Source organism: Aulonocara sp. 'chitande type north' Nkhata Bay, linkage group LG10 (assembly GCF_057382095.1).
Source record: "Aulonocara sp. 'chitande type north' Nkhata Bay isolate Kocher_YH1m ecotype deep benthic linkage group LG10, A_spYH_male_GT1.1, whole genome shotgun sequence".
In the NCBI taxonomy this organism is placed as follows: Eukaryota; Metazoa; Chordata; class Actinopteri; order Cichliformes; family Cichlidae; genus Aulonocara; species Aulonocara sp. 'chitande type north' Nkhata Bay.
In genome coordinates, this window is record NC_141353.1 from 7,353,890 (window position 1) to 7,372,497 (window position 18,608).

General features: G+C 42.7%; 1 protein-coding gene and 1 pseudogene across 8 annotated transcripts in view; one reads left to right on the forward strand and one right to left on the reverse strand.

The window, feature by feature from the left end:
• cblb (Cbl proto-oncogene B, E3 ubiquitin protein ligase) overlaps positions 1-18,608 on the forward strand; it is a 170,119-nt gene that overhangs the window by 12,757 nt on the left and 138,754 nt on the right. For all 8 annotated transcript variants that reach the window (XM_086307951.1, XM_086307952.1, XM_086307950.1 and 5 more), the window contains exons 4-5: positions 1,052-1,198; positions 17,827-17,983. In XM_086307951.1, the coding sequence (XP_086164077.1) occupies positions 1,052-1,198; positions 17,827-17,983 (304 nt within the window). The remainder of the gene's footprint in view (positions 1-1,051; positions 1,199-17,826; positions 17,984-18,608) is intronic.
• LOC147320120 (uncharacterized) lies at positions 2,181-2,825 on the reverse strand (annotated as a pseudogene).

Sequence of the window (18,608 nt, forward strand, 5' to 3'; positions counted from 1 at the left end):
TCCATAGAGCAGAGGTGTCAAACTCAAATACACAGTGGGCCAAAATTCAAAACTGGAGTCGTGGGCTAACAATAATATTTATTAAAAAAAAAAAATCTTCCTCCAGATATAAGAATGAATCTTTTCTTATGGACTCAAATAGGTTTTGCTGGAAAACTGAATATGGAACAAGCAAAGCTTAATACTAAACAATATATATATTAGCTGTATAATACCAGTAGGCCAGCTCTAATAGTAATTTGGTATGGCTTTGCGGGCCAAATTTGGCCCGCGGGCCAGAGTTTGACACCTATGCCATAGAGGGTCTTCTGGATCAACAAGTCAGTGGTTTATTTGACTGATGAATCTTTCTATGTCACATTTATGATTGTCTGGGTTTTGCTTTCAAAAGAAGGAAATGTACCTGTCTATACTGGTTAGTTTTTGTGAATAAGAACAAATTTACTTTCCTTTTACAAAGCACTAACATTATCACCCTTTTTGTACACTCAGAAAATAAGTGGCAATATGTTATTGGATTTTAGGCTGCATAAATAACTGTGCAAAATAAAACTTGACACTGGCTCTGCATTTGTCACATTTATCATTATCAGATGATGAGATCCCTAACCCTAACCCTAACCCTGAGAAAAATGTGTTCTCACATCCTATGCCCACACATCCTTAAGTGTTATAATATGTCTGTTTTTTTTTTTTAAGTTCAGTTTTATCTAGTGTGTGATAGATGTGATATGTTGTGTGATATAGCACAGAGATCCTTCTGTAGTCGTTATTTAAGCCAGTTTGTTTTCTAATGTGCTCATGTAGTTCATATTATAGTTAACTTTTTTAAAGGAAATCCAACATTAAATTATCTATAAACTGTGTTCTAGCATATGTTGGTCTAAGAGAGTGTTCGAAATGTCTGATTTGACCAGCTATTACCAACAAATCAGAAGTCAGGAACATGTACAGTATATTTGTACAGGTCAAATAGTTTCCATGTGGTGTCTGTCAAACATGTGAGGCTATAATTTTACATGAACTATTTCCTGTTTTCTGGCCTCTGCAGGAGGAACCTGACCAAGCTGTCTCTGATCTTCAGTCATATGCTGGCAGAAATCAAGGCAATCTTCCCTGGAGGACAATTCCAAGGAGACACGTTCAGGATTACCAAAGCTGATGCTGCTGACTTCTGGAGGAGATTTTTTGGTGAAAAGTAAGTGTCACCTCAGTATTATTTTTGTTGTTGTTTGTTTGTTTTTTGATAGATGTGTATGTTATTCACTTGTCCAAATTGGACATGCACACAAATAGTTGGGAATGACATATTCCATTAAATAATCAACACCATCACTTTTAACGTGTAATGGTAAAAAGTAGTAAAACACCACTACAAATGTACCAAGCCTATTCTAGAGCTGGCTAGCTAAAAGTTTGTCAAATTCCACACTGGTGCTAAATTTCAAGTTCAAGTTCAAGTTCAAATTTTATTTGCCACATGCAGTGGCATGTTGCCCTGCAGTGGAATGAACCCGCCCCCCGACCTTACACACACAACACAGACATCACATGGGGATACAAGTCAGAGAACGGTTGCATTACAGAAAAAAAACACTGAAATGTACACTACAATGGGAAAATGCAAGAGGAAAAAAGAGACCTCTACTCATGCTGGGCTATAGGAGGACAGCATGAGAACAGGAAACAAAAAAACTCCTCTGCACAGAAAGCACATAAATGTCCACAGTACAACATTACAGAGCACGTGACCAGCAACAGGGTTGGGTAGGGGATGAGGAGTAATCCCAGGCAACACAGCAGCCATCCTGCCACTGCACCGTCTCTCCAGCGCGGGCCCAGACCCGCCTCGTGTTCCCAGGAGGCAACAAGCATCGAAGGCATTGGAAGGGGAAGGGGGATGAGTGAGTGCTCATCAGTGTAAGTGTATGTGTGTGCGTGTCCATAGTTCAGCTGAGACAGTGTCCTTCGCCCTACCAGGCTAAGTAAACAGTCTACCAGCCAACCCAGGTGGCCTTATAATGGGAAGGAACAGTCAAAACACAGTCGTTATCAGGGAGTTTTTGTTCGGCTCCAGCCTTAAGCCCACAGCTGGCGCCGAGGGGATATCCGCATTATCATGTTGATGTTGTTGATTTTTCTTTTATGCGAATAACTCATGAGAATTTTAAAGCTGTTCTTTAACACTCCAACACTGGTCTCTCACTCTCCCGTTGGAGAGCCGCGAGCTTCTCCATGATGTTGTCAAACTTGCACTCCGTGGTCTTGTCATTCTTGTGCTCAGAGAGCCGATTCTGAGAACTCACGACTGCAGTGAGCTGCTCCACGATGTAATCCAACTTTCGCTCAGAGGTGTTATTCTGAGGGAACTTCCCCTTGATGTAATCCAATATACGCTCGGAGGTGTTATTCTGAGTATTCACGGCAGCCGTAAGCTTCTCCAAGGTCTTAACCATGCTGCATTCAGTGAGCTCTTTCTGAGAAGTCGCGCCTCGTCCCATCGTTTCAATCCCAGCGGGCAGCCTTGGGGAGGTTTAAACAGCTGGTTCCGCTTTCTTAATTCTCCGATAAGCCAGGGCCAAGCCAGCTCCGATCAGCAAGAACCCTGTTATCATGGTTCCGAATAGGTAGATATCTTCAGCGTCCTCGATCGACAGTCCCGCCAGGCACACGATCCTCCATTTCTGCCACCCGTCCATCGTGTATCCGGCAGGGAAAGTCCCTCCAGGGCACTCGGGCTCTCCCAAGCCCAGACTTCTCGTTGAGAAAAGGGTGTCAATAGCATTCAGAGACCAGTTGATCAAATCCATAATTCTCTTTTAGGTTTTAGAGAACAGACTGTGAGAGAGTGTTCCAGGGAAAGTAATACACATGAGACAAGACAAGGACACAAGAGGCTAAGCAGGGAAGATAAGGGGAAGGAGGAGAGGAGAAAAGTGCAACTGCCTTCGCCGAGAGCCAAACGAGAAAGAGTAATTTAGCAGTATTTTTCATTAAGCATATAATTTCAGATCATAACCATTTTCCATTCATACTGACAAAAGTCTGCAGTAGGGTAATGGTTACTTCCTTGTGAAGCAGTTTCTAATTCTTTTCAGTTTTATCAGGAGGACATTTTTGGCTAGTATTTTCCATGATTTTACAAATGTCTTAAAAGAATATGTTTTGCTCATATACCTTCCTCATAAAAATGTTTTTTTTATTTGCATAAAAAATGCAAAACTTATTTTGTGATATTCTTGGAATTTTGAGAATATTAGAAGATCCTGTTCCTATCATTTCAATACATTACACAATATATGTAATTCAGTATAATAGTGAATTAAAGTGTTTGTTATGAAAAATGTCATGTTAAAAAAAATCCACTTGTGTAGAGAGATATAAATTGCTACTGGATGCACTATCACTGCTTTATTTTGATTCTGTAAAACCTCATAATTATCTCTAAGACAATGTGTTTTTTTCAATGTAGTTGAATTATCTCTGCTCATCCTACACTGTGTTCAGAGCCACCTTAGAAACTAAGTATAGTATAATCTGTTAGATTATTAGATTTTTGCAAACCGAAGCTGAGGTATAGCCCTTTAATCAGTCAAAGGGTCACACTTGTTACCCATCCTGAGAGAAGATTGAGATGTCAGGACTTGGCTTGAGGCTAACTGCACATAATGTCTTTCAGATGAATTTACTGCTTATATTGTAAGGAAGCTGATGCTGATGCTCACTATAAATAAACATTCATAAATTTAAGCAGAAAACATCACTATGGCCACTATTAGCCAAATTAGCCAACTGTGTCAGATAGGAAGCTGTTGGAGGTATATGAAATGGTGGTGGTCAGAGAGCCCAGTGGCGCCAGTGTCCGGCAGCTGTGTGCTTAGGGTTATTATCCTGTTGAAGATAAACCTTTGCCACATTTCAAAAGCCAGAGCACTTTGAAGGAGGCCGTCATCAAGGATGTCTCTGTAGATTGCTGCTGTCATTTTTTCCTCAACCCTGACTAATCTCCCAGTTCTGCTGCTGATGCTGGCACCACGATGCTTCACTGTAGGGATGGTATTAGCCAGGTGGTGAGCAGTGCCTGCTTTCCATGACACACGGGATTCAGGCCAAAAAGTTAAATCTTTGTTTAAGAGAGACCTGTCATGAGGAATGATTTCCGTCTGGCTGCTCTACCATACAGGCTTGATCGGTGAAGTGCTGCAGAAATGATACTCCTTCTATCCCAACTTGCTCAGACTGGCCAAGTAGCTAACAGTCCCGGTGTTTCAAAATCTTCCTATTATGGATGATGGCGGTCACTGTGCTATACCCCCACCCCAAGTTCTGTGACTTGATACAGTCCTGTCTTGAAAATCTACAGACAACTCCTCTGACCTTTCTTGCACTGTCATCAAAGGGACCTTATATAGACAGGTGTGTGTCAGGGTGCAACTGAGCTCAGTTTTCGGTGTCATGCAAGAATTACACTTCTGAATTTTAAGCAAACTTTTTCCACTTTGTTGTTATTGGATAATGTATGTAGAATTTTGAGTTGAAAAATGAATTTACATTTACATTTTACAATAAGGCTGTAACATAACACATTGTGGAGGAAGCAAAGCACTGTGAATACTTTTCTCTTCCTCTGGGATTAATGGTACAGTCCAAATTACGGTTACAGTTGTGTCATTTTAAAAATGCGATGTAAAAAGGATGACTTAAAAAACAAATACATTAAACATTGGGCACCAAATTCTGTAAATTTTCAAAATGCCCGAAATGCCAGTTTTGTGTGGATTTTTTTTATCCACAGTTTTTTTTTTTTTACCCTAATAGAAGATAGTGTTTAAGGCAATAGCTTCACATTTTCACAGATACACTGTTGGATATTTTTCAGAAAATGAAATTTAAACTGTGAATCATATATTTTGTTTTAATATGTTAAAACGATATGTTATGAATTAATTAAATTCACATACAGTGGGGCAAAAAAGTATTTAGTCAGCCACCGATTGTGCAAGTTCCCCCACTTAAAATGATGACAGAGGTCAGTAATTTGCACCAGAGGTACACTTCAACTGTGAGAGACAGAATGTGAAAAAAAAAATCCATGAATCCACATGGTAGGATTTGTAAAGAATTTATTCGTAAATCAGGGTGGAAAATAAGTATTTGGTCAATAACAAAAATACAACTCAATACTTTGTAACATAACCTTTGTTGGCAATAACAGAGGTCAAACGTTTACTATAGGTCTTTACCAGGTTTGCACACACAGTAGCTGGTATTTTGGCCCATTCCTCCATGCAGATCTTCTCGAGAGCAGTGATGTTTTGGGGCTGTCGCCGAGCAACATGGACTTTCAACTCCCGCCACAGATTTTCTATGGGGTTGAGGTCTGGAGACTGGGTAGGCCACTCCAGGACTTTCAAATGCTTCTTACGGAGCCACTCCTTTGTTGCCCGGGCGGTGTGTTTTGGATCATTGTCATGTTGGAAGACCCAGCCTCGTTTCATCTTCAAAGTTCTCACTGATGGAAGGAGGTTTTGGCTCAAAATCTCACGATACATGGCCCCATTCATTCTGTCCTTAACACGGATCAGTCGTCCTGTCCCCTTGGCAGAAAAACAGCCCCATAGCATGATGTTTCCACCTCCATGCTTCAGAGTAGGTATGGTGTTCTTGGGATGCAACTCAGTATTCTTCTTCCTCCAAACACGACGAGTTGAGTTTATACCAAAAAGTTCTACTTTGGTTTCATCTGACCACATGACATTCTCCCAATCCTCTGCTGTATCATCCATGTGCTCTCTGGCAAACTTCAGACGGGCCTGGACATGCACTGGCTTCAGCAGCGGAACACGTCTGGCACTGCGGGATTTGATTCCCTGCCGTTGTGGTGTGTTACTGATGGTGACCTTTGTTACTTTGGTCCCAGCTCTCTGCAGGTCATTCACCAGGTCCCCCCGTGTGGTTCTGGGATCTTTGCTCACCGTTCTCATGATCATTTTGACCCCACGGGATGAGATCTTGCGTGGAGCCCCAGATCGAGGGAGATTATCAGTGGTCTTGTATGTCTTCCATTTTCTGATGATTGCTCCCACAGTTGTTTTTTCACACCAAGCTGCTTGCCTATTGTAGATTCACTCTTCCCAGTCTGGTGCAGGTCTACAATACTTTTCCTGGTGTCCTTCGAAAGCTCTTTGGTCTTGGCCATGGCGGAGTTTGGAGTCTGACTGTTTGAGGCTGTGGACAGGTGTCTTTTATACAGATGATGAGTTCAAACAGGTGCCATTCATACAGGTAACGAGTGGGGGACAGAAACGCTTCTTACAGAAGACGTTACAGGTCTGTGAGAGCCAGAGATTTTCCTTGTTTGAGGTGACCAAATACTTATTTTCCACCCTAATTTACGAATAAATTCTTTACAAATCCTACCATGTGAATTCATGGATTTTTTTTTCACATTCTGTCTCTCACAGTTGAAGTGTACCTCTGGTGCAAATTACTGACCTCTGTCATCATTTTAAGTGGGGGAACTTGCACAATCGGTGGCTGACTAAATACTTTTTTGCCCCACTGTATATGGTAAAGGGGCTGATTCTTATATAGCGCTTTTCTACTCTCCCGGAGTACTCAAAGCACTGTATATAACATGCCATATTCACCCAATCTCGCAAGCACTTTCTTTATACATAGTGCTTTCTAACTACAGTCACACATTCATACGCTGACAGATGCATCAGAAAGTAACTTGGGGTTAGTATCTTGCCCAAGGATACTTGACATGCAGCCTGGAGGAGCCAGGGATCGAACCACCAACCTTCCGATCAGTAGGGTACCTGCTCTACCTCCTGAGCTACAGCCACCCCCTTGTGATTTGGTGTATATTGTATTATGTATACAATAGCAATTATGTATGTATTAACACTAAATCACGAGAGTTCTGTTACAGGGCTTTATAATCTAAGGTAGAGACCCCGAAGTAATAGAGAGAGAAAGCCCCCCACAATTAAACGTCCCTCTATGAGCAAGCACTTGACGACAGTGGGGAGGAAATACTGCCTTTTATCAGAAAGAAATCTCTGGCAGTACTATAAGGTCTTGAAGATAAAATCAGTCCTGGTTATTCAATGCATTGTATGTGAGGAGAAGGATTTTAAATTAAATTCTGAATCTAACAGGGAGCCAATGAAGGGAATGCTCTCTCTTTCGCTGCAGCATGTTGGATCAATGGACAGCTTTTCAGGGAGTTTTTAGGACAAGCCTAGTCCAGCCGAGAAGTAATAAATGCAAAAACTAGTTTTTCAGCTCTATGACAGGATGTTTCTAATTTTAGAGATACTTTACAACTACATGAGCAGTCCTGAACTGGTCATGTGTGTGCTCAATAAACTGGCAAATTACAGCAGGATTTTCCTATCCTCGGTCAGAAGGCACAGGTGACTTATATGATGAAAGAGGGGGTCTACAGCAATGATAATTAGGGTTCCTTTAATCCAAAACATCTCCAGAAGTGAATTCGTATGAGTATATGTATGTGTGTGGTTCTGTAAAATAACAGAAATTACAATTAGCAAACAATTAAAGTCAACCTAACTGGTCTAAAAAATACAGAAAGGGTTGAACAGAAAGTCTAATTCGAAAATGACTAAACCCCACCCCCTGGTGGACACAAATGGGCTGCTGCACAGGGATAGACTCCATCTTTACTTTGGGCAGCTCAGTTCACAAGGGTAGCGCCATTTTGGTCAAATCAGCATGAATATACATTGTCTCGTGGCTACACAAACCGCTGGAAAACTCTATAAAAGCATCACCCAATGTACATAGGTAAGTATTTGATAAGTTACAACCATAGAACAAACAAATACAAGGCACTTACTTATCATTCACGCACACGCACGACACATGTTCAGTACAACAGCCCAGCTCCACCAGCGCTATCACGGTGAACCAGCGCAAACTCAAACAAAGGATGGGAGGAATGTACCATCTTAGCAGTGGTTAGAGGGTGTCCGTGGAACAGTCTATATACACAAATCACAGGGGTTTTATACAGCCGCCCCCTAATGTGTATAGCACATTAGTAAACATTAAAAAACCCATGTGAATATGACTAAGGACATTCAGCTGACAGTTCAGGTAAAGTGATAAGTTTTGACATAGGCCGTTGGTATTTATGTTTCCCAATGGCGACTTCAGCTACTCGCACCTGTCCATCCGGGCTGGGAAACATGTGTGTTACCTGTCCTACGGGCCAGGAAGCCCGTGGGAGCTGATAGTCCACCACCATGACAGTCTGTCCCACTTTCAAAGGTGGAGTAGTCTGGTTCCACTTCTGGTGAGGCTGCAGTCCAGGCAGGTAGCGCTGAATGAACTGAGTCCAGAACTGGTCCGCTATGACTTGGCTGTGACGCCATTTCCGCCTTCCAAGTTCTTCTCTGGTGCCATAAACTGCCTGGGGAAGGGAAGCATCGCGCCGCCCCATGAGCAACATATTTGGCGTGATTGGATCAACATCTGCAATATCCGAGGAAACGTATCCCAGTGGCTTGGAATTAAGTATGCCCTCTACTTCAATAAGAACAGTAAGCAACAAATCCTCTGGCACCGCTTGACCTTTGAGAGCAACTTGAAGTGCAGATTTGACTGAACGGATCTCCCGTTCCCAGGCTCCCCCAAAATGTGGAGCATGCGGAGGGTTGAAGTGGAAAATGATGCTCTGTTCACTGAGCTCCTGCAGTCGTGGCTCCATCACTTTGAATGCCTCCTGCAGCTCTCTGTCTCCTCTGAAATTGGTGACCTGATCACTCAGTATTTCAAAAGGTTTTCCTCTTCAAGCAATAAATCTGCGCAGAGCCATGAGAAAGGAGTCAGTGTCCATACCAGTGAGAAGGTCGAGGTGAATGCAGCGGGTCGTAAGGCATTTAAATATAATTCCCCACCGTTTCTCTTGTCTCCTACCTACTGTATCTTTATAGTGAAAGGGCCAAAACAGTCAATTCCTGTGGACCAGAATGGCGTCTGATTTAATCGCAAGCGGGTAGCAGGGAGATCAGACATCTTCGGTGAAACAGGCTTGGCTCTCCACTTCTTACACTCAAAACAGCGATACTGATGCTTCCTTATGGCCTGTCTGCCTCTTAAAATCCAATACCTGCGTCTCAATTCGGCAAAGACACGTTCTGGGCCAGGATGCAGGAGACGTGTATCCTAGTCTTTGATGATGAGCTGAGTAGCAGGATGGTCTGGTGACAACACGATAGGATGCAGAGTGTTAACATCCATCTGCTCTGCTCGCTGGAGACGTCCACCTACTCGTATGAGGCCAAGCTGACTGTCATATTTGGGAGAAAGGTTGCTCAGTCTGCTGTCTTTGTACACCTCTTTCCCAGATTTAAGTGTGTGTACTTCAACAGGGAAGCTATCTTGTTGTGCCTGTTTGAGAATTTGAACTTCTGTCTCTAAGCGTTGTGCCGCTGACATAGGGAGGACAGCCGCCCCGTGAGAAGACAGGTAGGTGGCCTGCACCAAATCAGCCCAGGTGTTGTATGCAGGATCAGACTGTGCCAAATCTGTAGTGACATAGGCACAGAAAGCTGATTTCTTTAACTCAGTATTATCTTCAGTGTCTGTACTCACAGTAGGTCGTGCTGGCCACTGCTCAGATGCTTGTCTCAGGAAGGGGGGCCCATCCATCCACTGGCTAGGTTTTGACAGCTCACGTAATGGTTTTCCCCGGGTGATGTCATCTGCTGGGTTCAAAGCCGAGGGGACATACCTCCAGCTGGCGGCCTCAGTCAGCTCCTGTATTTTGGCAATACGAGTACCTACAAACACTTTATAGTGGCAGGACTCGGACTAGATCCAGTTCAACACAGTGGTAGAATCGGTCCATAAAGTAGTCTCACTAATGGGCAGAGTAAGCTCACTGAGGAGGAGTCTAGACAGTTGTGCACCAGCCAGTACGGCACACAGCTCTAAACGGGGAATTGACAGTTTCTTGCGGGGAGCTACACGTGATCTGGCCATGATAAAGGCAGTGTGGACCTCATGTTCTGCCGATTTAAATCTCAAATATGCCACTGCTCCGTAAGCACACTCTGACGCATCACAGAATACATGCAGCTGGAAAGTTCCCTCTTGGGTTGCTGGGGCTGTGTAGCATCTAGGCAGACAGATTTCTTGTAGATACTGTAGCTCACTCACCCACTCTTGCCACCGTTGGAGTAACTCGCCCTCGATGGGATCATCCCAGTTCCTGTCGTTCTGCCACAGACGTTGAACAATAACCTTTGCCCGGGTCGTGAAGGGGATGATGAAACCCAGTGGGTCGTATTGAGAGGCGAGGATGCTGTAGATGTTTCTCATGGTTGACTCCTGAGGAACCACTGGCTGACATCTGTAGGCGATCTGGTCTGTGGAGCAGTGCCATGCCAAGCCTAAGGTTGGTTCTTGGGGATGTGGTTGGTGTTCAGTCAACCACAGCTCGCAGGTAGGGGACTTTGCTTCAGAGGGGAGATGAACAATGGCCTCTGGGTAGTTACTGGCCCACTGTCGGATTTCGAAACCACCAGTAGATAGCAACTCTCTGATGATAACATCGACAAGTGGTCGTGCCTGCGAAGCAAAGGGCAGAGATTGCAAACAGTTATCGACATAAAATGAGTGCAGCACGGAGTCTAGTACTTGTTCATTGCCATCTTTATGATCCTGCACATGGCGCTGAAGGGCATACGTGGCACAACAGGGGCTGCATGTGGTTCCAAAGGGCAGGACACACCACTCATAAATGTCCGGGCTCCGATCTCTTTCCATATCTCTCCACACGAATCTCAGCAGGGGCCGGTCATGCGAAAGAAGCCGCACCTGATGGAACATACCTCGTATGTCCCCACTCACAGCAACAGGGTGCTCCCTAAATCTCAACAGGACACCTATAAAGGATGGACCGAGAGTTGGACCTGGTAGCAGCTGATCGTTAAGGCAGTCTTGCCTGTATTGGAAGGAACAGTTGAAAACTATCCTAGGTTTATTGTTATGATGCACAATATGATGGGGAATGAACCAGGATTCATCTGTGCGGTTTGCCTCTTCAGGAGTGAGTTTTCTTACATAACCTGCTTGTTCCAGTTTGTGTATTTCTGCATTGTACACAGCCACTAGATCAGGATCTTTAATCAGGCGCTTCTCTGTGGACCGAAGGAGAGCCATCACTGCCATGGTCAGTTCGTAGTTTAGTGGAGTCTCTGCGGCGGAGCAGAGGAGTAGCATAGCGAGCTATTCCATCCACCTGTACACGTTCTGTGGTTTTCTTCAGTAACTCCAGTGCCTCTTTGTCTTGTTTAGAGCGAGTTACCTCTTTCTCTGATCGAAAGGGGAGCACATCTAACTGCCACAGCTTCTCAACGTTCTGTCTTAGCGCTTGAGAGGGAGTTGGTAACAGGGATGTGTGCAGACATGAAGCTTCAGTAGGTAGATGTAGAAAGGTAGCCGGTCCCTGGATGGCCCAACCGAGGTTAGTGTTGACAGCAACAGGGCTGCCTAGTGGACCAACTTTGACAGGTGACAGAGGGGTGATGAGCTGGACATTATCTGAGCCTATAAGAAGCATAGGCTGCACATCCTTAAATGCTTTGATGGGAACGTCGGCCAGATGTGGATATCTCTGACGGAGTATGTCCACTGGACAGGATTGTTTTGCCAGATTAAGTTCTTTAGCAGTAAAAACACGTCTGATGTGATGTTTGATTTGGGGAGAGCTGGGTGCGCTTAGTTCAAAAGAAACGCATGCGCCTTGTAACTGTGACACCTCCTGCCTGATGGTTCATAGTTTGAGGGACTCCTCTGTGATATTTAATTGCAGGTAATGAACCGCTGCAGATAAAACAATAGTCCACTCTGATCCGTCGTCAAGAATGGCGTAGGTGGACAGAGATCGCCCATTATTGTGGAGGGTAACTGGGACCACTTTAAGCATGACTCTGCCTGAGTGAGTGACTTGGGCCAAATGCACCATGCTGGAGGCTGTACTCAATGTCAGGATACTCTTGTTTGAGCTGGAGAATTATTAAGAATTATGGACTTTAAAGTCTTATTCAGACACTTCACCAACCCGTCAGTCTCTCTGGATGCCGACTCAGGAGATAACCTGAAACACCTTTCGATAGTGAATTGCCCCAATTTTCAATTTTCATCACTTAGCCAAAGCCTAATTTCACAGTGTTGTCAGAAGACTGCTCAAGGGGAAAATCTTCCATGAAGTAAACCATCGGAACTGGGGATGCCCCTGAGAGACTTCCAATTTCCTCCTGCCTGGAGAGTGTTGGAGGAATTTGCATCACCGCTGAACACAGCACAGACATATGTGCCTACCAGTTGTGTGCACATCCCTAAACAATGCCTCATCGGTTTATTAAACTGGAACCATTCCGTTCCCAGAATTAACCGATGTTCCAGAAGGGAGCTAACTGCAGCCTTGACTCTTTTCCCTTGGATTTGGTGGACTAAGATCTATGTGGAACCCTTCTGCCAACATATCCACCACTTCCAGGTTCGCTGACCAACAGAGACCCACTCTACCAGATCTGTTTGTCCCGGGAGCCCCACAAACTGTTCCAACATGGCTAAATCCAGCAGCTGTGTTCCCGTCTCAATCGGCCAGGGCCCGATTGAGACGATGCAGCAACCACCTGGCTCCTGCATCTCAGAGCTGTTGCATGTAGGTGAAGGGTCAATCCTTAAACTATATCCCTCTTCCCTGGAGTTGCCCTGCAGACATTTGTGAATTTGCCCCACAATACCTGCCACTGTCTGGGCCTCCCTCAAAAAAAGGGACAGCATCCGCAACATCCATTCTGCCACTAGACACTGGCACACCTCAACTGTGGCCATGAACATCTCCAGAAATGACTGCTATTTACAGAACACTGTTATAAAATATATCATTGTCTTTGTATTTCCTGATGTTTTGTCCTTTAATAAGAATTAATCACAAACATTTTTTAGATTTTAGATTTTTACATTACAGTGTTCCCTCATTTATCGTGGGAGCTATGTTCTAAAAATAACCCATGATAGGTGAAATCCACAAAATAGCCAGCTTTATTATTTACAATTATTATAGATGTTTTCAGGCTGTAAAGCCCCTCACTACACACTTTATACACTTTTCTCAGACAAGCATGAACATTTTTACACTTTTCTCTCTTGTTTAAACGCTCTGAAAGTTCAAACCTTCGTAGAAAAATAAGTCCAGTATTATAGAATGAAACCAAAGATCAAACCCTGTTTTCAGGTCCACTACATGGGAATAGAGTAGCTGCGAGAGAATTCAACATTAATGAATCAATGGTACGGAAGTAGAGGAACCAAGAAGAATGAGTTGAGTGAAGTTTGACTTATCTGACTGTTTTGTGTCGGTTAATGCGCCTTATGGTCCGAAAAATACGGTAACTTCTACCTTCCTTTAGCATGTCCAGAAGTCCAACTTTTTGTGCGATGATTAGCATCTTCCTCTGCCTTTTGGATGCTACCGCCGGTGCTTTTGACAGTGCAAAACATTTCGTCCACATTGTTTTCATTCAGAAACGTTTTTCAGCGCAGAGCTGTGTTCATGAAAACTCGGACATAAGGATATCAGTCTTCTTTTATCTTGTGGTAACTGTGAGAGCATATGGACTCTCCTCCTTTCAACAAATTGAAGGCTTCAGTAGTACCAACAAAACTGAATATAAACTCAAATCTATGGAATTCACATAGTAATATAGATTGCATTTTTTGGGGTCTTTTGGGGTCCGTCTAATGTCCCAAGTTTGCTTCATTTTTTATACACATTGCCAGAGAGCCCCCTATAAAACACAGCCCAAACAGCTGATTAGTTACACACCCATGCACATTTATTCTTAATTTCACTTGAAAGAAGTTTTACTTTAATATTTCTATTTTTGCTGTTGAGTTGCATTCATCATCTTGTCAGTGCAGTAAACATTCTGCCTGAGAGGTCAATAAATCTACTGGTTGTTACCTTATATAGCACTTTTGTACTCTACCTGAGCACCAGTGGTGCTTTATATACACTGAACAAAAATATAAACGCAACACTTTTGTTTTTGCTCCCATTCCCCATGGGATGGACGTAGAGACCTAAAATTCATTCCAGATACACAATATAACCATCCCTCCCAAACAGTGGTCACAAATCAGTCCAAATGTGTGGTAGTGGGCACATCTGCTATATTGAGATAATCCATCCCACCTCACAGGTGTGCCACATCAGGATGCTGATCTGACATCATGAGTAGTGCACAGGTGTACCTCAGACTGCCCACAACAAAAGGCCACCCTGGAATGTGCAGTTTTTTGCGCTATTGGGGGTCTGGGGACCCAGAACCGGTCAGTATCTGGTGTGACCACCATTTGCCTCATGCAGTGCAACACATCGTCGCATGGAGTCTATCAGATTGTCAATTGTGGCCTGTGGAATGTTGGTCCACTCCACTTCAATGGCTGTGCGAGGTTGTTGGATATTCGTGGGAACTGGTACACGCTGTCGTATACGCCGGTCAAGCACATCCCGAACATGCTCAATGGGTGACATGTCCGGTGAGTATGCTGGCCATGCAAGAACTGGGACATTCTCAGCTGCCATCTGCCCTGAACAATGTGAACCATGATTCATCCGTGAAGCGCACACCTCTCCAACGTGCCAGATGCCATCGAATGTGAGCATTTGCCCACACAAGTCTGTTACAGCGACGAGCTGGAGTCAGGTCAAGACCCCGATGAGGACGACGGGCATGCAGTTGAGCGTCCCTGAGACGGTTTCTGACAGTTTGTGCAGAAATTGTTTGGTTGTGCAAACCAATTGTTCCAGCAGCTGTCTGGGTGGCTGGTCTCAGACGATCTTGGAGGTGAACCTGCTGGATGTGGAGGTCCTGGGCTGGTGTGGTTACACGAGGTCTGCGGTTGTGAGGCCGGTTGGATGTGCTGCCATATTCTCTGAAATGCCTGTGGAGACGGCTTATGGTTGAGAAATGAACATTCAATGCACGGGCGACAGATCTGGTTGACATTCCTGCTGTCAGCATGCCAATTGCACGCTCCCTCATTGCTTGTGGCATCTGTGGCATTTTGCTGTGAGACAAAACTGCACATTCCAGGGTGGCCTTTTGTTGTGGGCAGTCTGAGGTACACCTGTGCACTACTCATGATGTCAGATCAGCATCCTGATGTGGCACACCTGTGAGGTGGGATGGATTATCTCAATATAGCAGATGTGCCCACTACCACACATTTGGACTGATTTGTGACCACTGTTTGGGAGGGATGGTTACATTGTGTATCTGGAATGAATTTTAGGTCTCTACGTCCATCCCATGGGGAATGGGAGCAAAAACAAAAGTTTTGCGTTTATATTTTTGTTCAGTGTAAAATGCTCCATTCACACCATCATCCATTATCTATGCGCTTTCTATCTCAACATTCACACGCCGATGGATGCATCGGAGAGCAACTTGGTGTTAGTATGCTGCTAAAGGATATTTAGGCATAGAAAGTATTTGGTTCATGCAATGTTTGTGTTATCTTTACTGTGTTGTTGAAATTTTAGGCTACCTCATTGTTTAGGTTTACCAGTTGCTGGGTAAAAGATGTTGCATATTGCTCACAGTCTTATCCTCACTTATGTTCATAAACATGTTGTTTGTTCCAGAATGCTTAATGTTTAATATTTACTGCCTCTGTGTATTTTCATTTTTGTAATTTACACTGTTAAAAAAAAATCTTTAAAAAATGGTAATATTCCAGCAGCTGGGGTTCCAAAATACTACCGTAAAATAACAGAAAATAACTTCCTCATAAAAATACGGTTATTTCCAGTAATGACAATACAGTTTGTTGCGCTAATTTCACATGGGATCTTGCCTTTTCAAGTGGTTTTAAACATTAAATTAGGAACATGTTAATGTGATTAAACAATGAAATTATCTATAAATAGGAAAAAAAATAAATCCTAAAAAAACGGTAGTATTCCGGCAGCTGGGGCGCCAAAATACTACTGTAAAATAACAGAAAATAACTTTCTCATGAAAATACAGTTATTTTCAGTAATGAAAATAGAGTTTGTTGCGCTAATTTTACATGGGATTCTGCCTTTTCCAAGTGCTTTTAGACATTAAATTAGGAACATTTTAACGTGATCAAACAATGGAATTACCTATAAACAAGGTCAATGAATGTGGCAATATGAATCATAATATGTAAATGTACAGAAATATACAGTTAACAGTTAGTTTAAATAATAATGGATTGCATGCCCTGGGACAGACTGTCAGAGGCGACGCTGCCATATCGCACAATCGGCCCCTCTGGCTATCACCAGTAGGCGGTAGGTGAAGAGTCTTGACCACGGACACAATACCGAGAGTGTCCGAGCCGGGGCTCAAACCGGCAACCTTCTGATCACAAGGCGAACTGCCAACTCTTGAGCCACGATCGCCCTAAATAGCAATGATAATAAAACTTATGTGATGTAACACAAGCTTATAGGAATCATGTTATATACTTTTCCATAGCATTACATTTGAATTCAACAGTTCAATCTTTCAAATAACGGACAGATATTTGTGAAATCATGATACATTTGTGAATGTATTTTAACAATCTAAATATGCATATGTACAGACAGATACATTTAATAGTCATGAAAATTATGTTTTATTGCATTACAGTGATTTAACGTTAATGTACATTTGAAATGTGAAATCACAGTCTATTTACATAACTTTAATGATATTCTAGAAGAACAGAACAAAACTGTAAACTGTAAACTGCACACTAAAATACTTTTATATTAGGATTTTTTCCTACAGTACAGCCATACCCGCGATCTTGTGGTTGTTAGTTCACATTCATTGGCCGATGCTTAGCGTCATGTTATTATGTGTCCCAACATCCAATGGCATGTCACGTTGTTTTCATGGCCACACCCTCACCCCAGGTGCAGAGGCCTATTTCTGTTTAGGAATGTTGTGAATACTTTGAGATTTATATTAATTGCAATTCCTACCTCTACATTTATTTTTTAAAATATATAATTAGCACAGCGTTGGCCGTGCAATGTTTTATATGTTTTTTTTTTAGTTTTTATTCCTATTAATTATATTTTCACTTGTTACCTCTGAATTATTGAATCAGACCCAGATGACATGGAATTTTCAGCAAAATTATAAATCGAATACTCCTTTAATTATTGATTATTCTCATTACTGTTCCATAGTTTTACATTTGAATTTCACAGATCATTCTCTCACATAACAGACAAATATTTGTGAAATTATGATACATTTCTGAATGTAGTTTTACAATCTAAATATGTACAGAAAATATATTTAAAAAACAAGTAAATTGTGTTTTACTATATTTACAGTGATGTTATGTTATTTTACCTTTGACATGTAAAATCACAGTCTACTTATGTAAATGTAATGATATTCTAGAAAGACAGTACAAAACTGTAAAATATACAGTAAGATACTTTGACATTACTATTTTTTGTAACAGTGTAGTTAATGCATTTGGCATCTTGGGAACATTTGAATCAATTTTTTTAATTGCTGAATATTAGGTTTTAAACTATGTCAGGGTATAAGATACTGTTGTGTTTAAGTAACTTTGCTGATTTGACTGCAAGCCCAGTGTCTAAAGGCCCACTGTGGCTAATCACAGTCACCACATACATTTGGTAATTTGCACATTTATATCAGTAAAGATGCATGTCTGGATATCTAACTTATATCTCACAATCCTGTATGTGACTTTTACGACTTGGTTCTTTTGCAGGACAATAGTGCCATGGAAAGTCTTCCGTCAGTGCCTTCATGACATACATCCCATCAGCAGCGGTCTGGAGGCTATGGCTCTCAAATCCACCATTGACCTCACCTGCAATGACTACATTTCTGTGTTCGAGTTTGACATCTTCACACGCCTCTTCCAGGTTGGTCAATATCAAGTAAATTAATTTCCAACTACTTAATCTGATTATTTTGACTCATATGACCTTTTACTTTAGACTGTAGTTTGGTTTTATTTCACTTACTTCGGCTTATCCGGGCAGGGGCAGCAGTCCAATCAAGGACACTGGTGCCACAGTTTGTCAATCTCTTGTTTCTTACTCCCTTCTTTCATAACCAAGACACTGAGATACCCAAACTCATCAACTTGTGCCAGCAAGTCATCCCGGACCTGGAATGATCACTACACCCTTTTCCGGCTGAGGACCATGGCCTCAAATTTGGACTTGTTGATCCCCATTCCTGGCACATCTGTGCACTGGAGGCCGCCACCTGATGAACACAGCCACATCATTTGCAAAATTCAGTGATGAGATTCTGAGGCCTCCAAAGTAGAAGCCTCCCACCACATGGTGGGAGGCTTCTACTACTACTTCTACTACTTCTAAAAAAAAATCTGTCCATAAAAACTATGAACCAAATCTCTGGAAAAGTGCAGTTCTAGGGGAGTCCAACACACATTGAAAGCGAGTCCGACTTATTGCCAGCAAATTGGACCAAGCTCCTGCAGTAGTCACATAAGGATTGAAAAGCTTTGTAGCAACAACC